The sequence below is a fragment of the Triturus cristatus genome, chromosome 12, assembly GCF_964204655.1.
Source record: "Triturus cristatus chromosome 12, aTriCri1.1, whole genome shotgun sequence".
NCBI lineage: Eukaryota > Metazoa > Chordata > Amphibia > Caudata > Salamandridae > Triturus > Triturus cristatus.
Window position 1 is genome coordinate 80211747 of NC_140595.1, and position 26472 is coordinate 80238218.

Consider the following 26472-nt stretch of genomic DNA (forward strand, 5'->3'; position numbering starts at 1 on the left):
CCTTAACCAACACAAGATTGCAGGCAGTTTACAGCATGTGAAGCTACAACACTACAAACTTTAGACTGAGTGTTACACTGAACTAATGTGTATCTGGTTTGTTGAATGCATTTTGCTACTTTTCGAAACGTAGTCTTTACTTTCAAACTAAAATAAACATTCTTTCTGTATTTCCAGCACGATGGACACCGATCTGTTCATGGAGTGTGAGGAAGAAGAGCTTGAGCCATGGCAGAAGCTTAGTGATGTGATTGAGGAATCTTTTGTGGAAGATTATGGCTATGGCAGTTACAGCTATCTGGAAAAGCCTGTGGCAGGTAATTGACTTCCAAGAAATTGCAGTGTTTGTATTAAACAGCAGCCTATTTTTGTTTTTTTTAATACTATCATTGCCCGATGAAGTACGTCTTTTTAAACTCCACAGAAAGAGGCGAGGGAGATTTCAGATCCTATAATTTACTTTACTCAAACCTGGTACTGTTGGTGGAATACAAAACTTGTATCAGAAAGTTACCTATTCACAGCCTCAAAGGGCAATGATTTGTCTTCCCACTACTCTTACCACAACATTTTGCCCCAGGTCACCCAAAAAGTTAAAATTTTACTTAATATGTAGTTTGAATGTTTTTCACCACAGCAGTTGTTCCTAGGCTGCTTTGACTTTTATAGACACGTAGTACATCCATCACAGGGTGAAGTCCTTGCTATGATTTTCACTCACATACATGTTAAATGCTAGTGTAAATGTGATGAACCTTGGTACAATGATATAATCCATTGAGGCATCTTTTTATTTTTTATTTTAATTTTATAAATAGTTTTTACCTTTCTGAAAGATTTAGACCATTTTTTTGTTCTCCTATGGTTTTATTTCAATCCTGTTTCTGTATACCAACATGTATGGATATGTTGTCATAGTTCAAGTGGTCATCCTTGTTCGTTTCAACATAGTGTCTTTTCAGAGTTCGGAGGCTTTTTGGGTAAAAGCATTTTGAGCTTACATTTGTGTTACAAATGCCAGGAAGAGTTGAGAAACTGCTTTCTTTCTCATAATTCCTCTGAGAAGTATGAATTTTGAGAATGGCTGCTTGTTTGTGGTTTCTTTTTGTATTGCAAATTAGTACTCCATGGAATTGCTTACTGTATCTTCTTGTGGTTTGCTTCTGCTCTTTTTGGGTCAAGCCTGCGACAGCGCATGTGCTCTCTTGCAAGTTGTATTGTGCATAATAAAGGGCTTTGAGCCCGCACATTGCTTACCATTTGTTGGCTCCATTGTCCCTCTTCATTGCAGCCCTATGGTATCCAGATATTTTGGTGTTTGGGCCATGGTTCTTCAGCACTAATATTTAGGAGGACTGTTTGCGGCGTTACCTGTGTCATTACCGCTACCACCTGTGCCCAGTACTCCTGGATCACTGGACATTCCCAAAGAATATGAAAGAAGGTGCCCTCCTGGTTGCACCCGCGTAAACACTGTGATGTCTCTGCCCTTCCCATTTTGTATAGGACCGTCCCGGAGTAGTAAGACCTATGTAGAATGCGAAGCTGCACCAGATGGAAGCGGGACCTAATAGCAACCTCTCTTGGACTTTGTATTGCCTCCGCCCATTCATCATCTTCCATCTCTCCTAAGTTGTTTCCCCATGAAGCTCTTGTGTCTAGGGAGTTATTCATCAATTTCTTGTAAATCAACTAAATATTTTTTTCAGACACAAGGTCCGCTAATAGGCGGTCTTCTAGCGGGGTGCGCCTCAGGAAGCTGCTCTCCCTCGATCACATGCCTTCGTAGTACATGCCCCAGTTGCAAGTACTTAAAATGCTCAGTGTAAGCCGTGTCAAATTGCCGATTAGCTCCCAATTAGTAAATCCCTTCAAACCTCTCACCTCACTCCGCTTATCACTGTAAAAATATAGTCGTCCATCCCAGGAAGTGGTGCCTCCATCCATGCCTGTGTCACTCTTCGCTTGTGTGTTGAGAGGTTGTGCGCTGTTGCTTTTTTATCTAGTATTTGCTCATATCTACCCTGTCCCATCGCACACCTATCCATTCGGTAGGTTGGCTTCATTTGATCAGAAAGGCCCAGACACTCACTACCTGTAGTTGTGCCAATAATATAGTCTAATATCTGGGACCCGGAGTCCTCCCTCGTATACCCCCCCTCTGAAGCTTTTGCAGTGCTATTCTTGAGGTCGAACCCTGCCACAACAATGTGGAAACTTCCTTGTGTTTCTTCCGAAATAAATATATTTGGGGGGGATCTTGAATGGAGTGTTCTGGAAGATATACAGAAACCTAGAAAGTGTCATCATTTAAAACAAGCATTAGCATAGCCAATAGGTCTCGCCTTTGGGACCTTATAAGTGTTTAGTTAACCAGCACAATATCCTTGGTGCAACAACATCAACTGTTGCATAGCTAAACACTTATAAGGTCCCAAAGGCGAGACCTATTGGCTATGCCAATGCTTATTGCGTTTCTTGTGGCTTCTTTATATAAGAGAATTTCTCATGATTGCACTTCACGTGATGTCATACGGTTCAAAGGTCGTGTCTGACACATCAGTGCATTTACTCCCGGGAAATTTTAGCTGGCTCCTCTGACGATAAGCATAGGGTGGGGTTTCGATACTACTGTAAGCCCTAGAAAGACATAAACACCACTGTGTGAACGGCCGGCCAGAACTTAAAACACCGAGCTCCTTCTGGGTTAGTCGACCTTGAGGAGAGAGGGGGAACTGTTGCCACCAGAGGCACCATATTCCACGCCCCTCTAGGTCATAATTGAAGAGGCCTAGCATGGGTGACTTGTGTGTTAAACAGGTGGACTGCGTCTAAATTTGAAGAACCCAGAAGATATTTATTAACCACATTCAAGTGCATTGATTCATTGCATTGAAGCCATACAAGTTACGGACAACAATGGCTCTACGGGACGGAAGAGCTCGTGGTGCAAGCTGTATTTTCCATAGACTACACTATCCTCGTGTGACATCTGAAATGCGTATATTATTTTATGCTTCATGTCGCTACGCAGCATAAGTGAGGTTTCCAGCAGTCGAGAGTAAAGCGCCTCTCAGCAGTAGAACAGTAAAGAAACGAGCGCGTGACGGAGAGCTGTCAATAAGTAACCGAGTGCAACCATGCACAGCGTGATCAGCAGTGGAGCGTGTCTTGGCGGTCACCTAGCATACTCAATTAGGACGGGTTTTCTCTTCCAATTGCACTTACGTTGTCATGGGATCCATATGTTTAGAAACATAAACCGCGCATTACACGGGTGCCTCACTCGACGGAAATGAATGGCTGCTACGCTGCGGTAGATAGTCTGCGCACTGTAAACTAACATTACCTCATAGCAAACGTGTAACTTCCCTGCTGGTCACTGTCCCACACCAATCCACCAGTGGCGTAGGGAACCCCCTACTTAAGCAGCTGAAGCGGGGGCTGCTTGTGGGCCCCAGGGGCTCGTTAAATGGGTCCCAGTTAAAAAACATCAATTCATTGTTTCTGGAGTTCTTTTGTCTGCAGGTTTGCAGACCAAATATGTCACACATAATACTGTTAGCCAATTTCACGAGAGGAGGGTTTGGGAAGTGAACTGATAGCACGAACATACACAAAGTGAAATTATGAAAATAAGGAAAACATGGGTTGAGGAACAAATATAACAAGTATATGCTGAGAAAGAAAGTCCCTGAAAAGTTGAAGCCGGTCGAAAGCCTGAGCGAGTCACTGCAGTCATCAGGGCTCTGTTTGGTGGGTGGCGAAAGTGAAAAAAACGCGAGAGCAAGCTAGAGGAAAGACAGATGGCGCCTGATCGGGCGCTGAAAGCTGGCGGTTGCGCGCGTTAACGCAAGCGCTAGGCCAGCCAAAGCGTGGGGTAGCACTTTGAAAACCCACCTACTAAATGTCTCGCAGTGCAGCGCATGCGCTGGCTCAGGCGAGACCTAAAAATGGCTGCTCTTCCCATCAAGGAGATAGGCAAGGCGCTCTAGTGGGCATGTCATCTCTCAACCTTCTCAGCTGAGGGGCCACATTTAGACCCTTAAACTATTGTAGGTCTCTGGTGACATCTATACCTAGGTATTTGAAACTGTTGTGTACCACCTCAGCCTCGCAGTCAGACCGGAGTATCCTGCTGAGAGCACTATAGGGATGCGAAACATAGAGCAAGATGTCATCTGCGTAGAGTGAAATATGTGCCACCCATTCCTCCGGTGCTTATGTGCTCTTTATTAGCGGGTCCGTGCAGACCCATTCTGCTAGTGGTTCCAAAGCCATCGCAAATAGCATACGTAAAAGGGGGCAGCCTTGTCTTGTACCCTTACTTAGTGGGAACTTCCTTGACTCTACTCCGTTAACTCGGACCCGTGCCCGGGGAGCTCCATAAAAAAGGCGGATACACCCACAGAATCTAGGGTCAAAACCCATCCTGGCCGGCATTGCATACATGAAGTTTCACTCTATGTTGTCGAAGGCCATTTTAGCGTCCAATGCCAGTAAGGCCGTTGGCCTCATTCCCGGAGAGTCTGTCATGTTGGGTGCTCCATATAGGCGCCTCAAATTAAATCTGGTGCTTCTATGAGTCATGAAGCCCGACTTGTCGGAGTCTACTAGAGAATTAATCACCATACAAAGCCTATTCGCCAGGATCCTAGCCAGTACTTTGGCCTCCACATTTAGGAGCTATATTGGGCTCTGAGAATTGCACTCCTCTGGAGACTTATCAGCCTTGTGGATCACCACAAATGTGGCCGGTCTCTGGGAAGGCAACCCTGAGCAGCTCGGTACATTTCTGGCATTGGTTTGGCCACCGAGGATGAGCATAATTTATACAGTTCTATTGGTAATCCACTTGGACCTGCATCCTTGCTGGATTGCATGGCCGGGATGGCCGCTATCACTTTGTCTTCGGTTAGATCAAGGTCCAGTCTTTCCCTGTCTTCTTCAAGCATACAGAGGTCAATTCTATGAATGAATGAATGCCTTACTCTTCTTCTGTCTTGGTCACATCTGAGGTGTATAGCTCCTAATAATACCCTATAAACGTCTCTGCTATCTGGGCTTTGGATGTCTGGACAACCCCCTCTTTGTCTTCTCCCTCTAGCACCCTAGGAGCTGGCCTGATCTCTTCTTTATTTAGCCAGGCCAGCTATTTACCGGCTTTATCGCCCACATCGCATAGGCGACGTTGCGTCGCCAGCGCTTGGCTCCATGCCTTATTCTCTGTCAGAGCTCTGAATTCGTGTTTAAGTCTCAACCGATAGGCCATGGCAGGCGTGTTTTCCGTTATCACCCTTTCCTCTAGGGCCCAAATTTCTTTTTCAGCCTCATCGCGTTCTAGTCTTTGTTCCTTCTTTTTCCCTCCTATTTATGACTGCCTCTGACCCTGGAGAAAAGTTTTGAACGCTTCCCAGAGGACGGGCGCTGATTCAACTGAGCCCTGATTTCTTGCAAAATACAATGTAGTTCCTTCCCTTATCTTTACTCTCATGTCTTTATCTTGGAGAAACCAGGTGTCTATTCTGGGTACCCGTGGATACTCCTTAGGGGGACCCAGCATGAGAACTATTGGGGAATGGTCAGGAATCCCTCTCACGTAATGTTTGGCCTCTCTGAAGTGTGCCGCCGTGGCAGTAAGTTTGAAAAGGTAGTCCAGGCGAGAGTAGCTGTTATGCGCTGAAGTAAGGGGAGTGTAACGCCTATGTGTTAGGTTGTGTAGCCTCCAGAGGTTGACTAAGCCCATGGTGTCCACAAAGGAATTCAATGGACCTTCCCGTCTCTTTAAGTGCCCCCCCATTCTATATAGAACTGGATCCATCACATCATTCAGGTCCACACAAGAACCAATGTTCCAGATGGTATTGTTAGGAGCAGGGAACTTGCATCCGGTAGGGTCACCACATGAAGGCGAGGTGGGATATAGACGGAGCAGAACTGGAGCAATTGACCCTCCCATGTGTCAACTATCGCCACAAATCCCCCTGTGGATCATTCCATGTGGAATGTACTACATATGGTAACGATTTTTTAAGCAGTATTCCCACCCCCCTGAAGCCAGAGGTGAGTCCTGATTGGGCTATCATCTTGTAGCCAAAGCGATCTAGCGCCTTACATTGTGTACCCTTAAGATTGGTTTCCTGCAGTAAGATCATGTCTGGGGAATGTCGCTTGATTGGTTGTAAACCTGCGTTCGCTTAATTTTATTCCCCATCTGTTGGAAGTACTCCACTCCCACACCGGAAGGGTGGTGGTGGTGTTCTCCCAGACACGCTGCGGAAGCTTGGCTCGAGCGGTAAGGAAGGCACCGTGCTAAGCATACGTCATACCCATACAATAACCATGCGTGCATCCGTTCCAAAAACGACTCTACACCGTAAAAATTATGAAAATATCTCTGTTTATCTTCTTTTTCTCTTAGTTGCTGATTAAATAAATAATAACACAATCACAATATACAAGGTTTTTTTTTTTAAATAGTGCAGGTCAAATAAATACTGTCTTAAGGATTCAATAAATAGGGGTGATCATAAATAATTAAGGCATAAATATAAGTGCATTACATACAGGCAATTAAATATTCTGAGGCAATAAATACTGCAAACCAATAAATATTGTGCGACAATAAATACTGGGGAACAATAAATACAGTGAAGCAATAAATAGGTTAAATACAATAAATACAGTGCTCTCAATAAATAATTAAAAGCTGACAGTGACACTTATAGAATCAGATCACATTGGAGATTACTATGGGCTGATTTGGCCCAGGCACAGCTTGTGGTTAGGTGGATGGCCTGAGGGTGTCTCACCTAGCTTGGGTAAGGCTGAGGCTAAAACTGAGGTAGATCAAGGGGGGAATACTAGAGACCTGGTTCTCTCACTCTACACAACCCCTCTGAATTAGTCTCAGCTCACCCCTGGCACAGTCAATCTGGTTCCAGCACCTCTCTAACCCCTAGGGTAGTCTCTTAGGATTCCACAGGGCCTTAGGCGCCCTCTATTCCACTTACTGCCCTTTTTCTGAAGCTCCGACGCCGCTGGAGTCGTGTCGACGCCGTGAGGCGGTTCCGGTTCGATGTCGGCGGCCTCGGCACAATGTCAGTTCTTGACGACGCCGGTAGGCGGCCTCGGCTCGATTTCGACCTCCGATTCGATGGCGTCGGGCATTCTTGGCTCGATGTCGACTTCGGGCGGCTCCGGTCCGATGGTGACCTCAGTTTCGATGACGTCGGCCGGCCTTGGCTCGATGTCGACTTCCGGCGGCTCCGGAGTGCGATCCTCACTCCCGACCTCCGGTGCTCCTCTCCTCGGGTTCCGGCGACTCCGGAGTGCGACCTCACTCCCGACCTCCGGTGCTCCTCTCCTCAGGTTCCGGCGACTCCGGAGTGCGATCTCCACTCCCGACCTCCGGCACGCTTCTCCTCGGTCTCCGGCGACTCCGGAGGGCGGACTTCACTCCCCCGTCGACGCCGCTCACTCGACCTCGGGTGACTTCCTCCTCGACCTCTGGTACTTCTACGACCTCCGTCGGCGCCCTCTCTCGACCTCTGGCGGCTCCGGGTACGACGTCTGCTTTTCCAGTCAGCGCCGCTTCTCCACCTCGGGCTCCAGGTCTCCAGGCTACTCGACGTCGGGCTCCAGGGAAACCAGTATCCAGGTCAGGATCTTGCTGTTCTTGAATTCTAAGGCCTGTTCCTGCTGTCCAGGTCCTTAAGATGGTTTTTAGGTCTCTGCTGCGAAGGCTGCGCTTGCGCAGTCTCGCTCCGAGATTTAATGAGTTTGAGTGACTTTGAGAAGAGGGGCTTGCACCCGCCCCTCTTCTCTCCTGTTCTCCATTGGCTGGCCTCTTAAATGCTGGCCAGCCACTGGAGAAGAGGTCCAGTCACTCCGTTGAAGCCCCGTCCTTTTCGGATCGGGGGGCGTGTTTTTTCGTTGCTTTTCGCAGGGCGTGTTTTTCTCTCCTCCAGCCAATGGCAAGAGGAGAGAAAAAGAAACACGCCCCCGAATCCGAAACCGAGGCTGCGTTTCTCCGAGGCAGTTCTTCTCTGCCTCGGAGAAAGGCGGTGGTGTCCCGGCGTTGCTCCCTCACCTGATCTCCTTGTTTTGCTATCGAGATCCGCACCGTGCTTTGGACGGGATGTCCTCTCCAGGTTCTGCTGTCTTGCGCTTCCCCTCCACGCTCCATCCTCGCTCGCGCAGCCCCTCCCCTTCGGCGCAAACATGGCACCCACGCAGCGCGAGGCAGGATGCGTCCATTGTGTGATCCGACTTGTTTACCTAAGCCTCCTGCCTCATTATCAATGTCGTGCGTTGTTGTGCTCACTTTGTGAGGTTCTACAATGTTTTGAAATTGTTCGCGCTTCCCCTCCACGCTCCATCCTCGCTCGCGCAGCCCCTCCCCTTCGGCGCAAACATGGCACCCACGCAGCGTGAGGCAGGATGCGTCCATTGTGTGATCCGATGCCGGCATGCAGCTCTGATATTCCAGTGGAGCAGCCATTATACAGCTAGATACAATATCAAATGTACAATTACACACCAACGGGGGTGATCTGTGACCCACAGAGCCGGCCTGGCTCGGAGGGGTCTGTGAGAGAGAAAGACGGGCTGGATTACACACAGCATGGTCTTGTGCGCCACCGACCCGGCTGTACACACCCACGGAGGTGATCTGTGAGCCACAGAGCCGGGCTGGCTCGTATACTCAAGAGGGCTTGGAGGGGAGGGGTCTGTCAGAGACTGTCGGGCCCGATTTCACACAGAGAGTGGGGTGCTCCTGTGCGCCACAGACCGAGCTCGGCTGCACACAGAGGAGGCTAAGGACACGTGAGGCGGGGGGCAGGCTGGATTACACACAGGAAGGAAGGGACTGCTGCCTGCCGGTGGGGAGAGAGAGAGCCTGCCTGCCTCCCAGCCGGCAGAGGAGGAAGCGAGGCAGCCTGGGAGCCCGGAGGCAGGAATGTGCCGGAGGATTCGCCGTGCCACACCAACCGGGAACAACAATAGCCGTCCTGAAGCAGGCAGCGGAGGCATGGGGGAACAGTGATCCTGCGCACAGCTGGATGTTCACTGGATTACACAGGCTTCACCACTGCTCAGGAAAGACGGACGCCGCCTGGTGAGTGCTAGCCTCTGCTACTCGTTCACCGCTCCTTCGAGGGGCTGCCCTTAAACACCCTCCCTCGTTTCCTGGTGCTGGGGAAAAGTTACTGGGAATACGTGCCACGGGAGAGTGCAAGCTATAGTGGCGGGAGACGGAAAGGTGGGACCTAGCGCCTACATCGTTAACTGTGAACCAGGGAGCCCTGGCTCTCAATCCCTGCATCCCAATTTGACACAAATGGTGTGATCCTGAACAGAATATTTAATCTCCATGTGCCTCTTAACCCTCTGTGTTGCCCAAACGGAAAGCATGGAGATTAAAAAAGAACTCGCTTTAGGCGCTATTCGGAAGGTAAATTAATAACACCGTTTGTCGTCTGGTCGCCACAATATCGTAAAATGAGGCTCTGTGTGTTTTTTAAACAGCTCGTAGAGGAGCCCCGTATAAAGCACAACAGCGTCGCTGTTTTTTAAAGCCCGACAAAAGGTATAGGATATTGAGTGATATTGGCCCTACTCGGACACCGTAGAACCAGCCACATGTGCTGCTGCTGGCCAGATGTGATCACGTCGCTTGCGGCGGCTGTTGGCTTGGATAACAAGCATTTACAATGCAACGGTGCAAGAATAATAAAAGAATTTGAACAAAGCAGTTATACAGCAGGCAAGTAAGTCTGTTTGAGTTGCCTCACATATACCAGTTTTGGTGATGCAATGATATGCCGGCATGCAGCTCTGATATGCCAGTGGAGCAGCCATTATACAGCTAGATACAATATCAAATGTCCAATTACAGCTAAAATATCCAGCCACAATTATTATGCGCCCTTCCAACCCAAATAGCCATGCACACAGGGCACATATCCTGAACAAGCATTTACAATGCAACGGTCTCGGCATTGTTAAAGTTAGAGCTATTGGCATTGCTCATGACAATGCCGTTTCTTTAAATGTTTTAAAAACAAACACATAAACAAAAATAATGTCATGAGCAATGCCAATAGCTCTAACTTTACCAATGCCGAGACCATTGCATTGTAAATGCTTGTTCTTGCTTCTTCCCACACAGGGCTCCAGGCTGGGCTCAGTCAGTAGGGACTAGTATCAAGGGTGGGTTTTATGGACCCCACTCCAGGCACAAGTTTCCACCCCTGCTGCCTCACTCCTTCCTCCTTCAGGTTTCTGCTGCTCACTCTTCACCAGTCAGGTGCCAACTGCCAGCTCCAACTGTCAACTCTGGCTTAGCTTCCCAACATTCTAAACCGCATCCAACTGTCACAGGGCTCCAGAATGTTGCAGAAGGTTCTAGTAGGTTCCAGTGGGTGCTGGTGATGTCACAGGTGGCCACCATTTTGTGCTCCAGGCCCTCAGACAGAAGTTCCAGGGGTAGATAAAATGGCTCCCTGAATCTGCAGCAACACTAAAAAATCTGGTGGTTCCCAAAAAGGAAAAATACCAACAGGGTTTGAGGCAAAAGTGGGACAAAAAAAATAATGATGAGGAGGGACCACCCAAAGGGCTGACGGGTCTAACACCATCCCATTGACATTCCAGGGCCAGATGTTCATGGCTCCCTCATTTGTGCCTGCCATGGTGGTGTTAGTATGAAAAGCGCCCTCTCTTCGTTACCCAGGGTAGGCAGGAGCTAGATTAATGGGCAGTGGGTTCTCTGAGACTGCCATCTCCTCTCCCACCCTCTGTATGCTGTGATGCAATGATACAGTAACGTAACTAAGTAAACTATTCCTAAAAATTCCCCCAAACCTCCACCTCCCTTCTACTTTGCTGAGTGGAATTGGAAATACTCAACCCCCACACCCTCCCAAACCTGCAGAGTGCCTGTCGCCCTGAAACTAAGATAGTGAAACTTGCACTTGCCTCCATGACCAGTGTTGGTAGGATAACATGACTTATTTATCCCTTATGAGAGACCTCTCTACAGAGGTCATATGCTGATGTCTCACGAGCCCATCCCTGGGCAGGATGGCACTCACTGTCTGATTAGAGTCTCTTACCGCCAATGTTTCTTACCAACCATTGTGGTCAATCGTTCGAGTCCGATCATAGTTCACTCTTGGGGGTTCATTCAGTACATGTTTCTAAGTCCCTCAGGACCCCCCACGGGACTCCACCGAGTGCGGCCTCTCTCAGTATCTGCCGGATTTGGAGGTTTAAGCGTTGGGTCCTGGCTCTTCCCTGTTGCCATCGTCTTTTCTTTGTGATTCACCGGCCTTCATCCTTCCACCCAATTACATTCCTCTTCCTGCGAGGTGAAATACCATGACTTGCCTTAAGAAATGATGCGTAGCTTAGCGGGATACATCATCATATATTTAATGTCCTTGTCCCTCAAGGACTCATGCTCTGAACCCAGGCGAAGGTGAAACAGCCCCTGATGCCCCCTCCGTGCCCCCTTAAAAAACAGTTGACCATTTGGGCCTGCCACAAGATGGCTGCCTCCTGGATCTGACTTGACTGACAACGCTGCACGAGGTTTGGGGCGCCTAAGCTGGTCAGTGGCTAAATCTGGGACATTGAATCCTACCTGTGTTCTTCTGTGGCCGCCCTGTTGCTGTTGCTCTCCCCCTCCCGCCGCCGCATTTGCAAACACCGCGGCCGCCGTGCGGAGGGGACTCCATTTCCCAGGCTCCTAAGCGCCGGAAGGCGGAACCCGGAAACGCAGCTCACGCGCCTGGAGGCGCTTTAAATTCAAGCTCACCTCCCGCATCACGGGAACAGCGCGCGGGCAGCGCCGGGCTAAGCCCGGGCAAAGGGCGGGCCCTCTGTGGCCCTCAGAGACCCGAGGAGACTGGGCTGGGCCAGTGAACCTGGACCATTATCAGACGAAAGACTAAGGAATTGTAAGCCCATCATATTAACCATTGTTTTGATCTCTTACGGTTCTTCTTTCTGGGGACCCCTTGATATTGTCTAACAATATATCTTGTCAGTCATAACCCGTGGCTTCATTCGTATGTTTTGAATTTGCTTTAGTTGATATTTTAGAATCTCATCACCTTTAGCCAGGATAGCTCCTGTTTTGCATATGCTTGAAAACAGCCCATATAAAATGACCACACGGGAAACTAGAAGTAAGGCCGTGGTTGGGGGGTAAAGTTGATAGGAACACTCGATGACTTCATAGTACGCACTAACTCCCTGATAGATCAGGGGATAGTACTAATGGAGAGAAGGGTATCCCAAGACCTAGCATTTGCCAAGAGGTCATCGTTGGGCAACATAGCTGTGGCACGTAGCCCTGAAAATACTTTATCTGAATCTGCCCCCCTGCAGACACATATGGAGGAACATATTATCGCTGATACTCAGCCGGCCCTCCAAAATCCGATCTCCTCTGGTCCTCAACCATTATATTCCATGGAAAAAACCACGACTGGGGTATATTTAGACACTCAGGCTGAGTCTTTAAATAGACAATTGAGAGGAAAAAGGCAGGGGGCAATTCCCAAAAATAAGCGTGCTAAAAATAATAAGTTGATTGGCAAGAAAGTCAAAGTCAAAGTAGCTAAGACGGGTGGTACTAGAGAGGAGAGTAGCAAAGAGCCTGCGGGGGAAATAAATGGGTCTGACTCCGAGAAAGAAGAGGGCGGGTACAAGACAATGCCCTTGTCTATTATAGATGACACTACACTAGATGATACATTAGCTGATATTTTTTCTATGAGTATTACTGCTAATAGTACAGGCGTACGTGTAGAAAGGGAGGACTCCTTGATATATACCTTGACCACGCTAATTAAATCCTTACTTACTCCCTTAGAAGAGAGGCTTCATGGCATAGAGAAGCTATTCCAGGCGTTGCAGAAAGATATAAAAGCCCAGAACAGTAGCCAGGAAAAAAGGGTAAATCATGAAATCGTACCGGTGGATAAACCGCCGATAATCAATAATAAACGGGTGGAAGGGAAAAAAAGAACCCCTAAAACCCCCCTCCCTAAACCCATGCAAAATACCATCGGCCCGGTAGTAAGTATAGACGGTCTCAAACCAACCCCGGCTACCGAAGCAATCTTATGTACAACAGTTTCCCCCTGTGCACCCACTCATAACCCCGATAAAGTCCAACATGAGAAACCCAAAAAACGTAGAAGCATCAATTTACCACCAGATGCATGCCCCTACGTGGTAATCTTAACAGGGGTCCCGGAATTGGTTCCTCAAACTACGGAACCCTTCGAAGCACTTAGAAATAAGGTGATACATTGGTTAAATTCTAATTACCCTATACCTTCAGCATTAGCCAGTAACATCTTAATGGTTAAAAGGGTTCCTTGGGTGGGTTATAATAGGAAAAGATCACAGGGGGGCTGTGTGGTCATAACTTTTGAAAACCAGCGAACAGTAGATTACATCTGTCGGGGGGTTCCTAGAAATCAGGGTTTGTTGATCATGGCTAGACCTCTGTCTTACTTTTATACGCCAGCTGAACAGCCAGATGATAGATGGAGCTGGACTAGGGACGTGAATTGTCCCAGGGAAGGGAGGAGGTATGATATGTATAGGGACCCAAATCCCAATAGTCAGGGAGGGAGGGTAGATGACAGATGGACCCTAATACAGCGGAAGGCTGGGAGCAATCCAAAGGGTGGCCGGCAGTATTGCGGAGAATGGCCAGGCGTACAGTTTGTTCCACCTTTCTACCCATGCTATAATAGGTTCAGTCCACTGGAGATGGTTGACTGACGCCCGGAGCATGAAGAATTTCTTGACCCATTGTCATTCGTAAACATTCCTTTAAATTAATTAGTGAATAGTTTATCACAGGAAATGTCTGACACGATTATTAGTAGTGTGAGTAATAAGATGTCGTCAGTAAGTAATGAATTGGCTAATTCGTCCAAAATGGTGGTGGAGTATGTTAAATGCAAAAAGGGATCATGCCTTAAAAGTAGCCAAAATCAGATCTCCGGGCCAATAGAAATCCTGGGTAAAACTACACTTGAAATTAATGGGATTGATAGGGGTTATGTTGACATGGATGAGACAGTAATACCTAGTCATAAAGAAACCTGTACTGTGATGTTTTGGAATGTGGCAGGCTTAAAGCAGAAAAATTCTAATCCCTCTTGGGAAACTGTCATAGATAGTATGGATATTGTGGTCCTGCAAGAAACCTGGACCATTGAGCCCATACATTTAATTGGTTATAAAACTTACTGCACTCCTGCAGTAGGAGGAACACACGGGAGACCTAAGGGCGGTCTAATTACGTACCTCTCAAATTGTATACCATATGAGAGGGTTCGTTTCCACTCAGAGTGTAGTTTCTATCACAAAGTAGTGATAGATACTAAAACTGGGACCACTTTTTTATTAACTTTTATAACATTATCCCAAGTAGCGCAATTCAGGATACTGTGAAAAGGTTAAATGATGATCTACAAGGCGAAATAGACAGTAAGGAGAGGGTAGTAATGATCCAATTGGGGGGGGATTTTAACTGTCATCTTTGCAATAAGGGTCAAAAAGGAATCTGCGGTCTAATGCTAGAGTAAGACATTAACCTCACACATTTTGATCATACTTTAACTGGGGATTTGTTAAATGAGATATTATTTAATTGCGATTTGGGATATGTAAATGAACTGGCTATGCGACCAACATCATTTGTCCCGACCTTTATTGGTAGGGGAGCATCGACTACCATTGATTTTATTATCTGTTCGAATAATTATGGATACAGGATCTCTAGCTTTAATATTCATGAGTCACCATTGAGTGATCATTACCCACAAGTACTTGAAGTTGATATCCCATTTACGGCATGCCAATATGAAAAATTGCAAATACAGGCAGCCCCGGACGTTTTGCTGGGGAGACAAAATGGGTATACGCTTAAGTGGAGCAAGGTGGTTCCGGATAAATTCTTAGCTAAACTGGTTAACACCTGTACAGATAGCTTTAGAATTTGCCTGGCTGAAAATTCTAAGAGTGAAAATATAATAGAGCATTTTAATATTATTGCAGCCACCATTAAAGAAAGCCTGAGGGTGGTTTCTAGGAACAGGCCCAAGAATGGTAGAAGATGGTTTGATAATGCATGCACTAAGGCCCTCACTGAGCTTAAATATGCCATCCACCGGGAACCCCGGGACCCCTCCTTAATAAGAGACTTAAGGAATCGTTACAATTTGGCACTGAAACAAAGGAAGAACACCAAAAAGAGGGTGGCTTGGGAAGAACTATGTGATGCCTCACAGTCCAAAGACACATCTGCATTTTGGAGGGTGGTAAATGCCCCCTTCCTTTTTGATAACACCAAGGCTCGCATGGAAATTGCGATTAGTGAAGATGACTGGGTCACACATTTCTCCAGCCTCTATATGTGCTTAGAACAAAGCCCCCAAAAAGTTTCTAACTTAATATGTGAGAAAGGGGTGGATGTCCAAAAAGTAGCGGTTACTCCGCCTGAGGTCCTATGCGAGAAAGGGGGGGATGCCGAAAAAGTGTTAGACCTGTCAGCCCTTTGGGTGGTCCCTCCTCATCATTATTTATTTTGTCCCACTTTTGCCTCAAACCCTGTTAGTATTTTTCCTTTTTGGGAACCACCAGACTTTTTCGTGTTGCTGCAGATTCAGGGAGCCATTTTAGCTACCCCTGAAACTTCTGTCTGAGGCCCTGGAGCACAAAATGGTGGCCACCTGTGACATCACCAGCATCCACTGGAACCTACTAGCACCTTCCAGAACATTCCAGAACCCTGTGACCGTTGGAGGCGGTTTAGAATGTTGGGAAGCAAAGACAGAGAGTTGGCAGTTGGAGCTGGCAGTTGGCACCTGACTGGTGAAGAGTGAGCAGCAGAAACCTGAAGGAGGAAGGAGTGAGGCAGCAGGGGTGGAAACTTGTGCCTGGAGTGGGGTCCATAAACCCACCCGTGATACTAGTCCCTACTGACTGAGCCCAGCCTGGAGCCCTGTGTGGGAAGAAGCAAGAAAAACCATCTTAAGGACCTGGACAGCAGGAACAGGCCTTAGAAGTCAAGAAAGCAAGATCCTGACCTGGATACTGGTTTCCCTGGAGCCGGACGTCGAGTAGCCTGGAGACCTGGAGCCTGAGGTGGAGAAGCGGCGCTGACTGGAGAAGCAGACGTCGTGCCCAGAGCCGCCAGAGATCGTGAGAGGGCGCTGACGGAGGACGTGAGGTGTACCAGAGGTCGAGGAGGAAGTTAACCAAGGTCGAGTGAGCGGTGTCGACGGGGGAGTGAAGTCCGCCCTCCGGAATCGCCGGAGACCGAGGTGAAGTGTACCGGAGGTCGGGAGTGAGGATCGCACTCCGGAGTCGCCGGAAACCTGAGGAGAGGAGCACCGGAGGTCGGGAGTGAGAATCGCACTCCGGAGTCGCCGGAAGTCGACATCGAGCCAAGGCCGGCTGACGTCATCGAAGCTGAGGTCGCCATCGGACCGGAGCCGCCCGAGGTCGACATCGAGTAAAGACTGCCCGACGCCATCGAATCGGAGGTCGAGATCGAGCCGAGGCCGCCGACATCGAACCGGAGCCGCCTACCGGCGTCGTCGGGAACTGACATTGTGCCGAGGCCGCCGAGGCCGCCGACGTCGAACCGGATCCGCCTCACGGCGTCGACACGACTCCAGCGGCGTCGGAACATCAGAAAAAGGGCAGTAAGTGGAATAGAGGGCGCCAAAGGCCCTGTGGAATCCTAAGAGACTACTCTAGGGGTTAGAGAGGTGCTGGAACCAGCTGGACTGTGCCAGGGGTGAGCTGGGACTAATCTAGAGAGGTTGTGTGGAGTGAGAGAGCCAGGTCTCTGGTATTCCCCCCTTGATCTACCTCAGTTTAGGCCTCAGCCTTGTCCAAGCCAGGGAGTAGACACCCTCAAGCCTTCCACATCCCCACAAGCTGTGCCTGGGCCAAATTAGCCCATAGTAATCTCAAATGTGATCTGATTCTATGAGTGTCACCGTCAGCTTTTAATTATTTATTAGGGGCACTGTATTTATTGTATTTAACCTATTTATTGCTTCACTGTATTTATTGGTCCACAGTATTTATTGATGCACAATATTTATTGGTTTACAGTATTTATTGCCTCAGAATATTTAATTGCCTGTATGTATTACACTTATATTTATGCCTTCATTATTTATGATCACCCCTATTTATTGAATCAGTAAGCCAGTATTTATTTGACCTGCACTATTTAAAAAGTTTGTATATTGTGATTGTGTATTATTTATCTAATCAGCAACTAAGAGAAAAAGAAGATAAAGAAAGATATTTTCATAATTTTTACGGTGTAGAGTCGTTTTTGGAACGGATGCACGCATGGTTATTGTATGGGTATGTCGTATGCTTAGCACGGAGCCTGATTCCTGACCACTCGAGCCAAGCTACCACAGTGTATGTCTGGGAGAACACCACCACCCTTCCAGTGTGGGAGTGTTTTTCTAACAGGGGTGGATGTCCAAAAAGTAGCGGTTACTCCACCTGAGGTCCTATGCGAGAAAGGGGGGGATGCCGAAAAAGTAGTGGTTACCCTGCCTGGGGTCGTATTGAGTTTGAAAGCTACAAAGAGTGGAAAGGCAGCAGGCCCAGATGGGATCCCAGCTGATCTGTATAAAGCTAACAGTGACATCTGGGGCCCCATTCTGGTACAGCATTTTAATGCAGCATTAGCGAGGGGTTTAAGTCCATCATGGTTTACATCTATCATTGTTCCCATCTACAAGAAGGGAGATAGGCAAAACTGTGCATGTTATAGGCCAATATCCCTACTTGACTCCTCTATAAAAATCCTCGGTAGAGTTATTTTAGCTAAATTACAAAACTGGGCGGAGGATAATGGGGTAATAAGTGATCTACAGTTTGGCTTCCAAAGGGGCATACGAACTATCGAGCAGTGCTTAAATTTATTTTTTGTCCAGTAGAAGTACATATCGATAAAAAGGGAGCACCTATATTTTGCTTTTGTCGACCTTACTTCGGCTTTTGACTGTGTGTACCATAACAAACTATGGGAACTGATGCAAAGGATGGGCGTGGAAGATCCGATTATTTGCTTCTTGAGGGAGCTGTACTCTGGGGCTACAGCTACTGTCCGCTATGGAAGAGGGGGGGAATGTAGTAGATCTTTTGGGATAGGGCGCGGAGTACGCCAGGGATGCGTCCTGGCGCCTTTTCTATTCCTGATCTGCATAAACGGGTTGGAGCATCGTCTACTGCAGGAGTGCAGGGATGTGCCTATTGTTGGTAATAGGTGTATCCCTGCGCTCTTGTATGCGGACGATGCTGTTTTAATGGCGCAAACACCCATTGCCCTCCAAAACTTGATAGCATCCTTTAATAAGTTCATGTCCAGTTTAGATTTGAAAATCAATTGTAGTAAAACCTTTACCATGAACTGTGGAACACGATCTAAGAAGCAAATGAAAACTATGTTTATAAATAACGCTCCCTTAGAAAACACGCCCACCTTCCCTTACTTAGGCATCTTGTTTCATGAGACTGGTTCATGGACAAGCGCTATAAGGGCAAGAACTCTTTTGTTCTCAAAGACAATAATGGCCCTAAAGAGTTTTATACAAAAGTTGGGAAACTAACCATTTATAATGCAACGTGTATATCGGTGGCTTTGTATGGATCAGGACTCTGGGGGTATGCTAACATAAACGCTATGCAATTAACTGAAAATAAGTTCATGCGGTACATGTTGTCTGTACCCGATAGTATTGCAACCCTTAATTCTCACGAGGAGCTGGGGCAGCCGTATATCTCAGATACAATAAGAATTCAGCCCATCCTATTGTGGCATAGGGTTTGGACTGTCAATTAGTGTGTTGTAAACCGTGCCATACTTCAGGATGTGCTACAACTCGAAAATGCCAATGTTTTTAAATGGTTAAATTATGTGAAGTCCTTCTTGACAGAAATTCACTGTCAACAATACTTTGAGGATCCACTTTTAATGGCACACATATCCAGAAAACTATTGAAAAAACTGTGTATGGAACACCTCAGGGAAAAAAGATTGTTAGAGGAAATAAAGAAAAAGACGGTTTGCTCCCATCAGTTGATATTAAGCGGTGTTAAATTACAACCATACTTATGCCTCCCTCTGTCAAATTATGATAGATTTTGTCTTACACGTTTCTGATTTAACATTGTTTTTAGATTATTAACATTCCCAGGAATGAACTCCTGGTCTAATGTATTGTGCTTATGCCCATGTGATGAACTATCTCTGCAATCCGATATTCCCGTGTTGTTTTTCTGTAGATTTTACACTTTGCCCCGTAGGAAATTTATTGTCCCAATCCTAAAAGAGATGAAGGTAAATAGATGCCGCTCAGCGTTTTTAGAATTGCAAAGAATGGACACTGTATTTATTGTTGCATCATTGTCATAATTTTTTAAAAATGTTTTTAAACTCCGAAAATCGATGGATGGATAAATTTTAACTGTCCCTATAGAAAATTTTGTGCTTCGCCCTTGTTATAACAACTGTGTACTGAGCCATTTTAACTGTAAATTTGTATCTGTTGCTTTTATGGTTATTGATTTTTAACCGAATAAAGTACTTTTTTGACTTTTGAACAGCGCCAAAGCTACGCCGTTGTCTCTGCACTTGTAGGGTGAGGTCCGTGAAGAGCTGAATCATCGTGTTCTCAATATGCAGTTCTCTATGCGTTCGCGCTGCTTGAAGTATTGCATCTCGATCCCTATAGTTAAAAATTCTTGCAATTATTGTTCTTGGGGATGCACCTGGTCTCAGGTCCAGCGCCCTGTGGCCTCTTTCAATTGAGAAAAACGTAGTCTCTTAGGGTGCAAGGTATTCAGGATTAAGTCTTCGAGGAAAAGATCAACACTGGGCCTCTCCGTTCCTTCTGGGACCCCCACTACTCTGATGTTGTTTTTGTGCGATCTCCCCTCTTGATCCACAACCTTCGCTGCAAGGAGTGCATTCTGCTTCATCTGGACCTGCTCCTCCAGCCTCTTAGGCGTGGATTGTAGATGGGCGATCTGAGTTTCAGTCATTTTAACTTTATCTGAAATATTGCGGACATCTGCTCTTAAAAGATTTACGTCGATTGTTGGTGTCCAGTTTTGGCTCCATGACCGCCATTGCTCCCTGAGGAAGTAACCGGTCCGTAAAAAGCTTATATCCTTTTCTTTTTATTGTTCCACAAATTAATTTGTCACTTCGGTCTATGTCATCGCAGATGTTTTAAAAAGGACCTTGATAAGTCCACTGTATCATCTCGCAAGTCCGTGGAGTAATGGCTGGCAGCTAAGCCTAAGCTTTTTAAGGACCGGTTACTTCCTCATTCGACCGAGGTGGCATTAAATCCATATAATATGCGGAATTACTTCTTATTACGGAAGCGTTTATAAACATAACCGGTTCAAGAGGATTCGGTCTTGCCTACTATCTAATTAGAGCCTTGATAAAGCCCAGGGGGCGAAACGTACGTCGGCTGCTGCTGTTCTGCCTGTTTTGAAAAGTGAAAATAAAACAAAAGGACCTGCTTTGGGACTGTACTTGGCTCTTAATTGGAAGGACACTTGATTATTGGCTCAACTGGATTGTTTTATAAGGGAAATAGAAAAATACTTTTTTTCTTTCTTTTTTCTCGCTATTTTTTCTTGATTTTTGTATTGGATTATAGACATAATGATTGGGTGTGCTCTGGTGTCTCATGGTTCAACATTGTTCTAGGCATGTGGTCCTAAGAAAAACATACCCTGGTGGGTGGGTATAGCAACACTATAAGAGCACCCTAAACAAATATTGTGAAATTGAATTTCTTAGACTTTGTGTCTTCAATAGATGTGCAGATCTTTAAGCAAACCCACACATTTTTGGAATCCTCCTAGAGGGAGCTTCCTTAGCAATGGTGGTGCGTAGGGCTGCGAAGGCCTTGGACCTGCAGCTTCCTACAGTGGTGGTCAAAACCAAAGTCTTGACAGAGGTCCTACAGCCTGGTATCACTACATTGGAACCCTTGCTGCCATTATATGAGGCCTTGACAGATGTTCTACTGGGCACCTGGTCAAAGCCCAGCACAGGGGCTTTTGTGAATAGAATTATCGCCCGCTGCAATCGCTGTGCACCTGGTGACCCAACTTCCCTCTCCAACTAGCCCACCCTGAAGAGCTTGGTGGTCCAAGCTTCTACTTCCCGTGGCGTGTTCCCTTCCGCACCCCTAAATAGGGAATCCAAAAGGCCGGACAGCTTTGGTAAGAAGATCTTCTCTTCCACCAGCCTAGCATTGTGGTCAGTAAACACTGCATGCCTCTTGGGCCGTTCTTCCCATTCGCTATGGAAAACGGTTTTGCAATTGCTTCCGCAAGTCCTGGAGGAGGCCCAGGCTGTCCTTTCCAGGCTTGGACCGAAGGGAGAGATGCAGCAAAGTTTGCCATAACCTGTGGCCTAGACCTGACAGACTTGCTGGGCAGAGCGATTTAATCGATGGTGGCCGTTGGGCACCATGCATGGCTGGGAACGTCTGGCTTTTCAGGGCCTTTGATGGCTCTCCTCTGGAGATAGGGTGTACGCGGCCCTAGAGCGCTTAGGGAGTCGTGGGCCAGGGCCAAGTTCTTGGATCTCTCAATGTCATCCCAGCCTGCGTCAGCCGTTCGTGGCTACGGAAGAGGCTTCCAACTACGCAAGCCCTACCCCAGCCAGAGGACCGCACAAGTTCCTGCAACCTCTGTGTGGTGTTGGGCGCGGTTCACCCTGACCCAGCGGGTCCGGAAGCCAGGAGTCTGGTCAGGCCGCACCCCTTCTCCCTCTGCCGCCAAACATTCCTAGTTCTATCCTTCCATATCACTGGCATCCAGTTGGAGGCAGGATATGTCATCGCCTCCACCACTGGCGGATATCACCTCGGACAGGTGAGTGTTGCAAATAGTCCCAAGGGGCTTATCCCTCTGCTTCGAGACTACTACTCCCTCCAAATTACGATCGGCTGACGGAGAGTCACCTTGCCTTACTTCGCGATAACGTCAAAACTCAATTGGACAAGGGAGCTATAGAGTGGTTTCCTGGGCCAGAAATAGGCTGTGGTTGCTATTCCTGATATTTTCTGGCTCCAAAGAAGGACAGAGGCCTTCGTCCTATCCTCAACCTCAGAGCCCTCAACTACTTCCTCAAAAAGAAGAAGTTCAATATGCTCACTGTTGCTCAGGTCCTGTCTGCCCTGGCCTGGGAGACTGGATGGTAGCGTTGAATGTGCAGGATGCCTATTTCCATAATCCCGTCCTGCATGCCCATCGCCAGGACCTGCGGTTTACGGTGGGCCACTAGCACTTTCAGTTTACCATGCTCCCCTTTGGCCTCACCAGTGCCCCTCGGGTGTTCACCAAGGTGATGGCAGTGGTCGCAAACCCACCTGTGGAGATCAGGGGTTCGTCTTCCCCCTATCTCGACGACTGGTTGTTGAAGACCGGCTCGTCCCAAGCAGTCTTCTCCCACCTCCAGACAACGGTGAACCTCCTGCATTTACTGGGATTAACTATTAGCGTTGCAAAGTCACATCTGACTCCGTCCCAGATGATCCATTTCATCAGAGCACGTCTGGACATGGTGCAGTTTTGGGCTGATCCTCCCGAACGCCGAGTCCAGGATATTCAGGCTATGATATCGATGTTTCAGCCTAGTGGATCATGCCAGATGGCACATGCATGCTTTGCAGTGGGACCTGAATTTCCAATGGGTGCTGCATTAGGGGAATCTGACCAACCTCGTTCAGATATTTGAGGGCACTGCGAACTATCTGCAGAGGTGGCTGGAAAACCGTGATTGGGTCGGAGGCAGACCTCTCTCTTCCTCACCCATATCTCAATGGTGACGGGTAGCCATCTGGTAGAGGTGGAGATCAGGTCTCCGGTGGTAGCTGGGCTCCACATAAACTTGTTGGAGCTTCAGGCGATCCGATTGGCACTGAAAGCCTCCTTAGCATTCCTCAGGGGAAGGCTAGTTCAAGTGTTCCCAGACAACTATACTACCATGTGGTACTGCAACAAACAGGGTGGGGCGGGGTCGTGGACCTTCTGTCAAGAGGCCTGCGTCTCCGGACTTGGCTAGAACAACAGGGCATGTCCCTTGTGGTTCAACACCTGACCAGTTCCCTGAACGCCAGAGCGAACAAACTTTACTGTTGGCACCTAGTGGATCAAGAGTGGTGTCCTCATCTGGGGTGGTTCAAGATCTCTTTCAACAGTTGAGAGAACCTTGGTTGGAGCTGTTGCCTCCGAAGAGAGAACACAATATCAGCAGTTTAACACGTTTGTTTCCAAGTCGGCTTTTACTTGGTGGTGCTTTTTGGCTCGAGTTGAACCCTGGCCTCCTGTACGCCTTTCCGCCCATACCACTCCTGTCCAGAGTGCTCAAGAAGATCACGAGCGACCAGGCTCTACTCATTCTTGTGGCTTCGGACTGGGCATGGAGAGTTTGGTATGCTTTTGCAGATGAGCATCGATCCTCCAATTAGTCAGCACTTTCGGGAGGATTGTCCGTGGCAGCTGCAGGGGAGGGTTGTCCACCCTCTGCCTCCTTGCTTTGAGATTGGGCGGTGATGGTCTACAGCTTTTGACCTTCCTCTCGAATTCTGTGTAGTTATTCTGGCACCCAGGTGTTTCTCCACAAAGTCAGTATACACTTGCCGATGGCAAAGATTTTGTAACTATTGCACAGGATGGTCTGTTGACCCCACTGTCTGCCTCCCTTTCTTTCATTCTTCTTTTCATTCTCTCCTTGGCCCAGCAGGGCTCTACTCTTGGCACTCTGAAGTTCTATCTTTCGGCCCTTCCTGCTTTTCCTCAGTTGCCAGATCAACCGTCCATTTTTAGGTCTCGCCTAGCTATTGCGTTTACGTAATCGCTATGCGAGACTCTAGTAAGAGGGGCATTTCAAAGTGCTCCCAAAAGTGGATTGCATGGCGAGCATGCGCACAATCACGTGCATCGTGCCGCCATGCAATCCGTTTGGGGAAGCGCTTCAGCATGCCGAGAGATTGTTTAGGTTTAGTGCACCTCCCCCTAACTTTTCATGGGTGGCGGGGGGTGTCTATGGGAATGCAGAGCGACTGTAGCTTCGGCACGTAGCAGAAAAGGGGAGACAAACAAGTCCGCTCTTGTGGGAGTCTCTGAGCACTTTCTCCCGCCCCTGATCCTCACCAACCCCACCCACTCCCCCCGCCTCTTTCCTCTATGCAAAGTTCCAGCAGGCTTGCATCAGTCAGACACTGCTGACAAATGCTACTGACTGACCGCGGTCACCCCGTGTAAGGAGCTGCCTAATTTAATCAGACGGGAAAGCAACCCGTCCGTTACGCTGCCTGCGGCCCGAATCCGAGTGGATTATGCGTTAAAACACGTAGCGCAACATAACACAACATTACATGCGCGTGACATCTCTGCAAAGAATGGACGTTCAGGTGATGTCGCTGGCTTTTTTTGTTGTTGTTGCATATTTATATAGCGCGAACTCGACCCGAAGGTATTGGAGCGCTTTACACGAGCACCGTATTTACATTACACATCCAGGCACGGGGAGATTACGTGATTTGCCCAGAATCACAGGATTTGGACGCGACCTCGAGGCTCGAACCCTGGTTTCCAGCACCAAAGTGGGCAGTCTAGCCGACGGACCACATCACCTACCCTTATAACAATCACGTAAATTAAGTGGATGCATGAATTGGTTTTCTTCTGCACTATGGGCCAAGTAGAAAGAAATGTAGTTACCCCAGATTGTATTGCGCTTAAAACCCCTTTGTGCATCGTTGTCTTTTTTCTATGTTCATGCGCACCACCTTTTACATTATTCTGTGCACCTTGGTTCTATTCAAAACTGCAGTGCTGCGGCTGTGTTTATGGGATGTTCCAGTTTTCAGTTTTTAAACTCCTGTAGCCCTAAGCAATGTGCACAGACCAGAAGTTGTAACAAGCATTTGCATAGCCAATAGGTCTCGCCTTTGGGACCTTATAAGTGTTTAGCCATGCAGCAGTTGCTTGCATAACTAAATACTTATAAGGTCCAAAAGCGAGACCTATTGGCTATGCCAATGCTTGTTAAATCTCCTATTGTACTGAGATTCCTGAAGAGCTCACTAATTTGTTTCTCCCTACACCCTTTACTATGCCCCAGTGGGACCTTAAATTGGTACTCACCTACTTGATATGTGCACCTTTTGAACCACTGCACAATTGCCCCACTGGCTGCTTACTATCAAGACAGCCTTCTTAGTCGCAATAACTTCTGCCAGGAGGGTGAGCGAACTGCAAGCTTTATCATCTTCGCCTCCTTACCTGACAGTCTTTCCGGACAAAGTAATGCTCCACACTAAGGCTTCTTTTTAGTTCGAGCCTAGAACAGCGCATGCGCTGTTGCTCAACTTTTAGTAAAGGGGATCTCGAAAGTGCTACCCAGGCATTTGCTGGCTGGCTACAAACTTGAGTGCACGTGCACGCGCGGCCATCTGCCTTTCCTGCCTTTCCTTTGTTGTCATGGGTAATTAAGCGCCTCTCTCCGGGCACCCTTTCATGTCATCGCTCGTTACCTCTTCTGCCCTCCCCCGCCCTTGGCTGACCTTACTTCATGTAGGCAGTCTTCGCCTATCTCTGCCTGCTCTCCCAGCCCTTTCTTTCCTCCCACCGCCCGTTCAATCTCTATCTGAGCCTCTGTCTGGGATATTATTCTTGTTGGGTTTTGCCTTGAAATAGGGATGGTATATCTTTTACATATCCCCCTTCTGATCGCTTTCTATCAAGCTCTCTTATTTTTATCCATTTTATTTTTAACTTTCATTCTTTTTCTCTTGTCCGAATGACCTAACATTTATTGATTTCCCTTTCTACAGCATCCATTATGGTTCTTTCTATATGTTTCTTTTTAATTTGCCACATTTTCTTTCTCCTTTTGCCTTGCTATGGCTCTTTAGCATTATCCGTTTTCATTCTCTTGTCTTATATGTTTACTTACTTTAATTTACTTCTCATACTCTTCCCTCCGTTTTTTTTCTGTATTGTATTTCTTTCTGTCCCTTTTCCGTTTCCAGTTTTTTATCCTCTTTTGCACTCACTACTCTAGGTAATCCCCTTGTCTTCTCCCAACATACAGATCACAGCAAAGCCGGCCCTTCTCTCGAACTAGCTCCTGAAGTGTGAGCCCCCCTCCCCTTGCCCCGAGTGGGCATGGACCGCCTCTGCGGCCCGCTGCTGGCACTAATCCCCGACACTTGTTTGTTTGAAAATGTCCGCCTCTCTGGGTGATGTTAAGAGGGGTCAGGCCGTCTCTCCTCAGCCCCTTCGGAGCCGGCACTCCCTCCCAGACTTGTTATGACTTTACAGATCTTCAAACACCAAACACAAGAGAGGGAGCACTGA

The 26472-nt window shown here is 47.6% G+C and overlaps 1 protein-coding gene across 9 annotated transcripts in view; it reads left to right on the forward strand.

Annotated features, from left to right (window-relative positions):
* POGZ (pogo transposable element derived with ZNF domain) overlaps positions 1-26472 on the forward strand; it is a 411414-nt gene that overhangs the window by 69561 nt on the left and 315381 nt on the right. For all 9 annotated transcript variants that reach the window (XM_085639417.1, XM_085639420.1, XM_085639422.1 and 6 more), the window contains exon 3: positions 178-317. In XM_085639417.1, the coding sequence (XP_085495543.1) occupies positions 182-317 (136 nt within the window). In that variant the 5' untranslated portion in view covers positions 178-181. The remainder of the gene's footprint in view (positions 1-177; positions 318-26472) is intronic.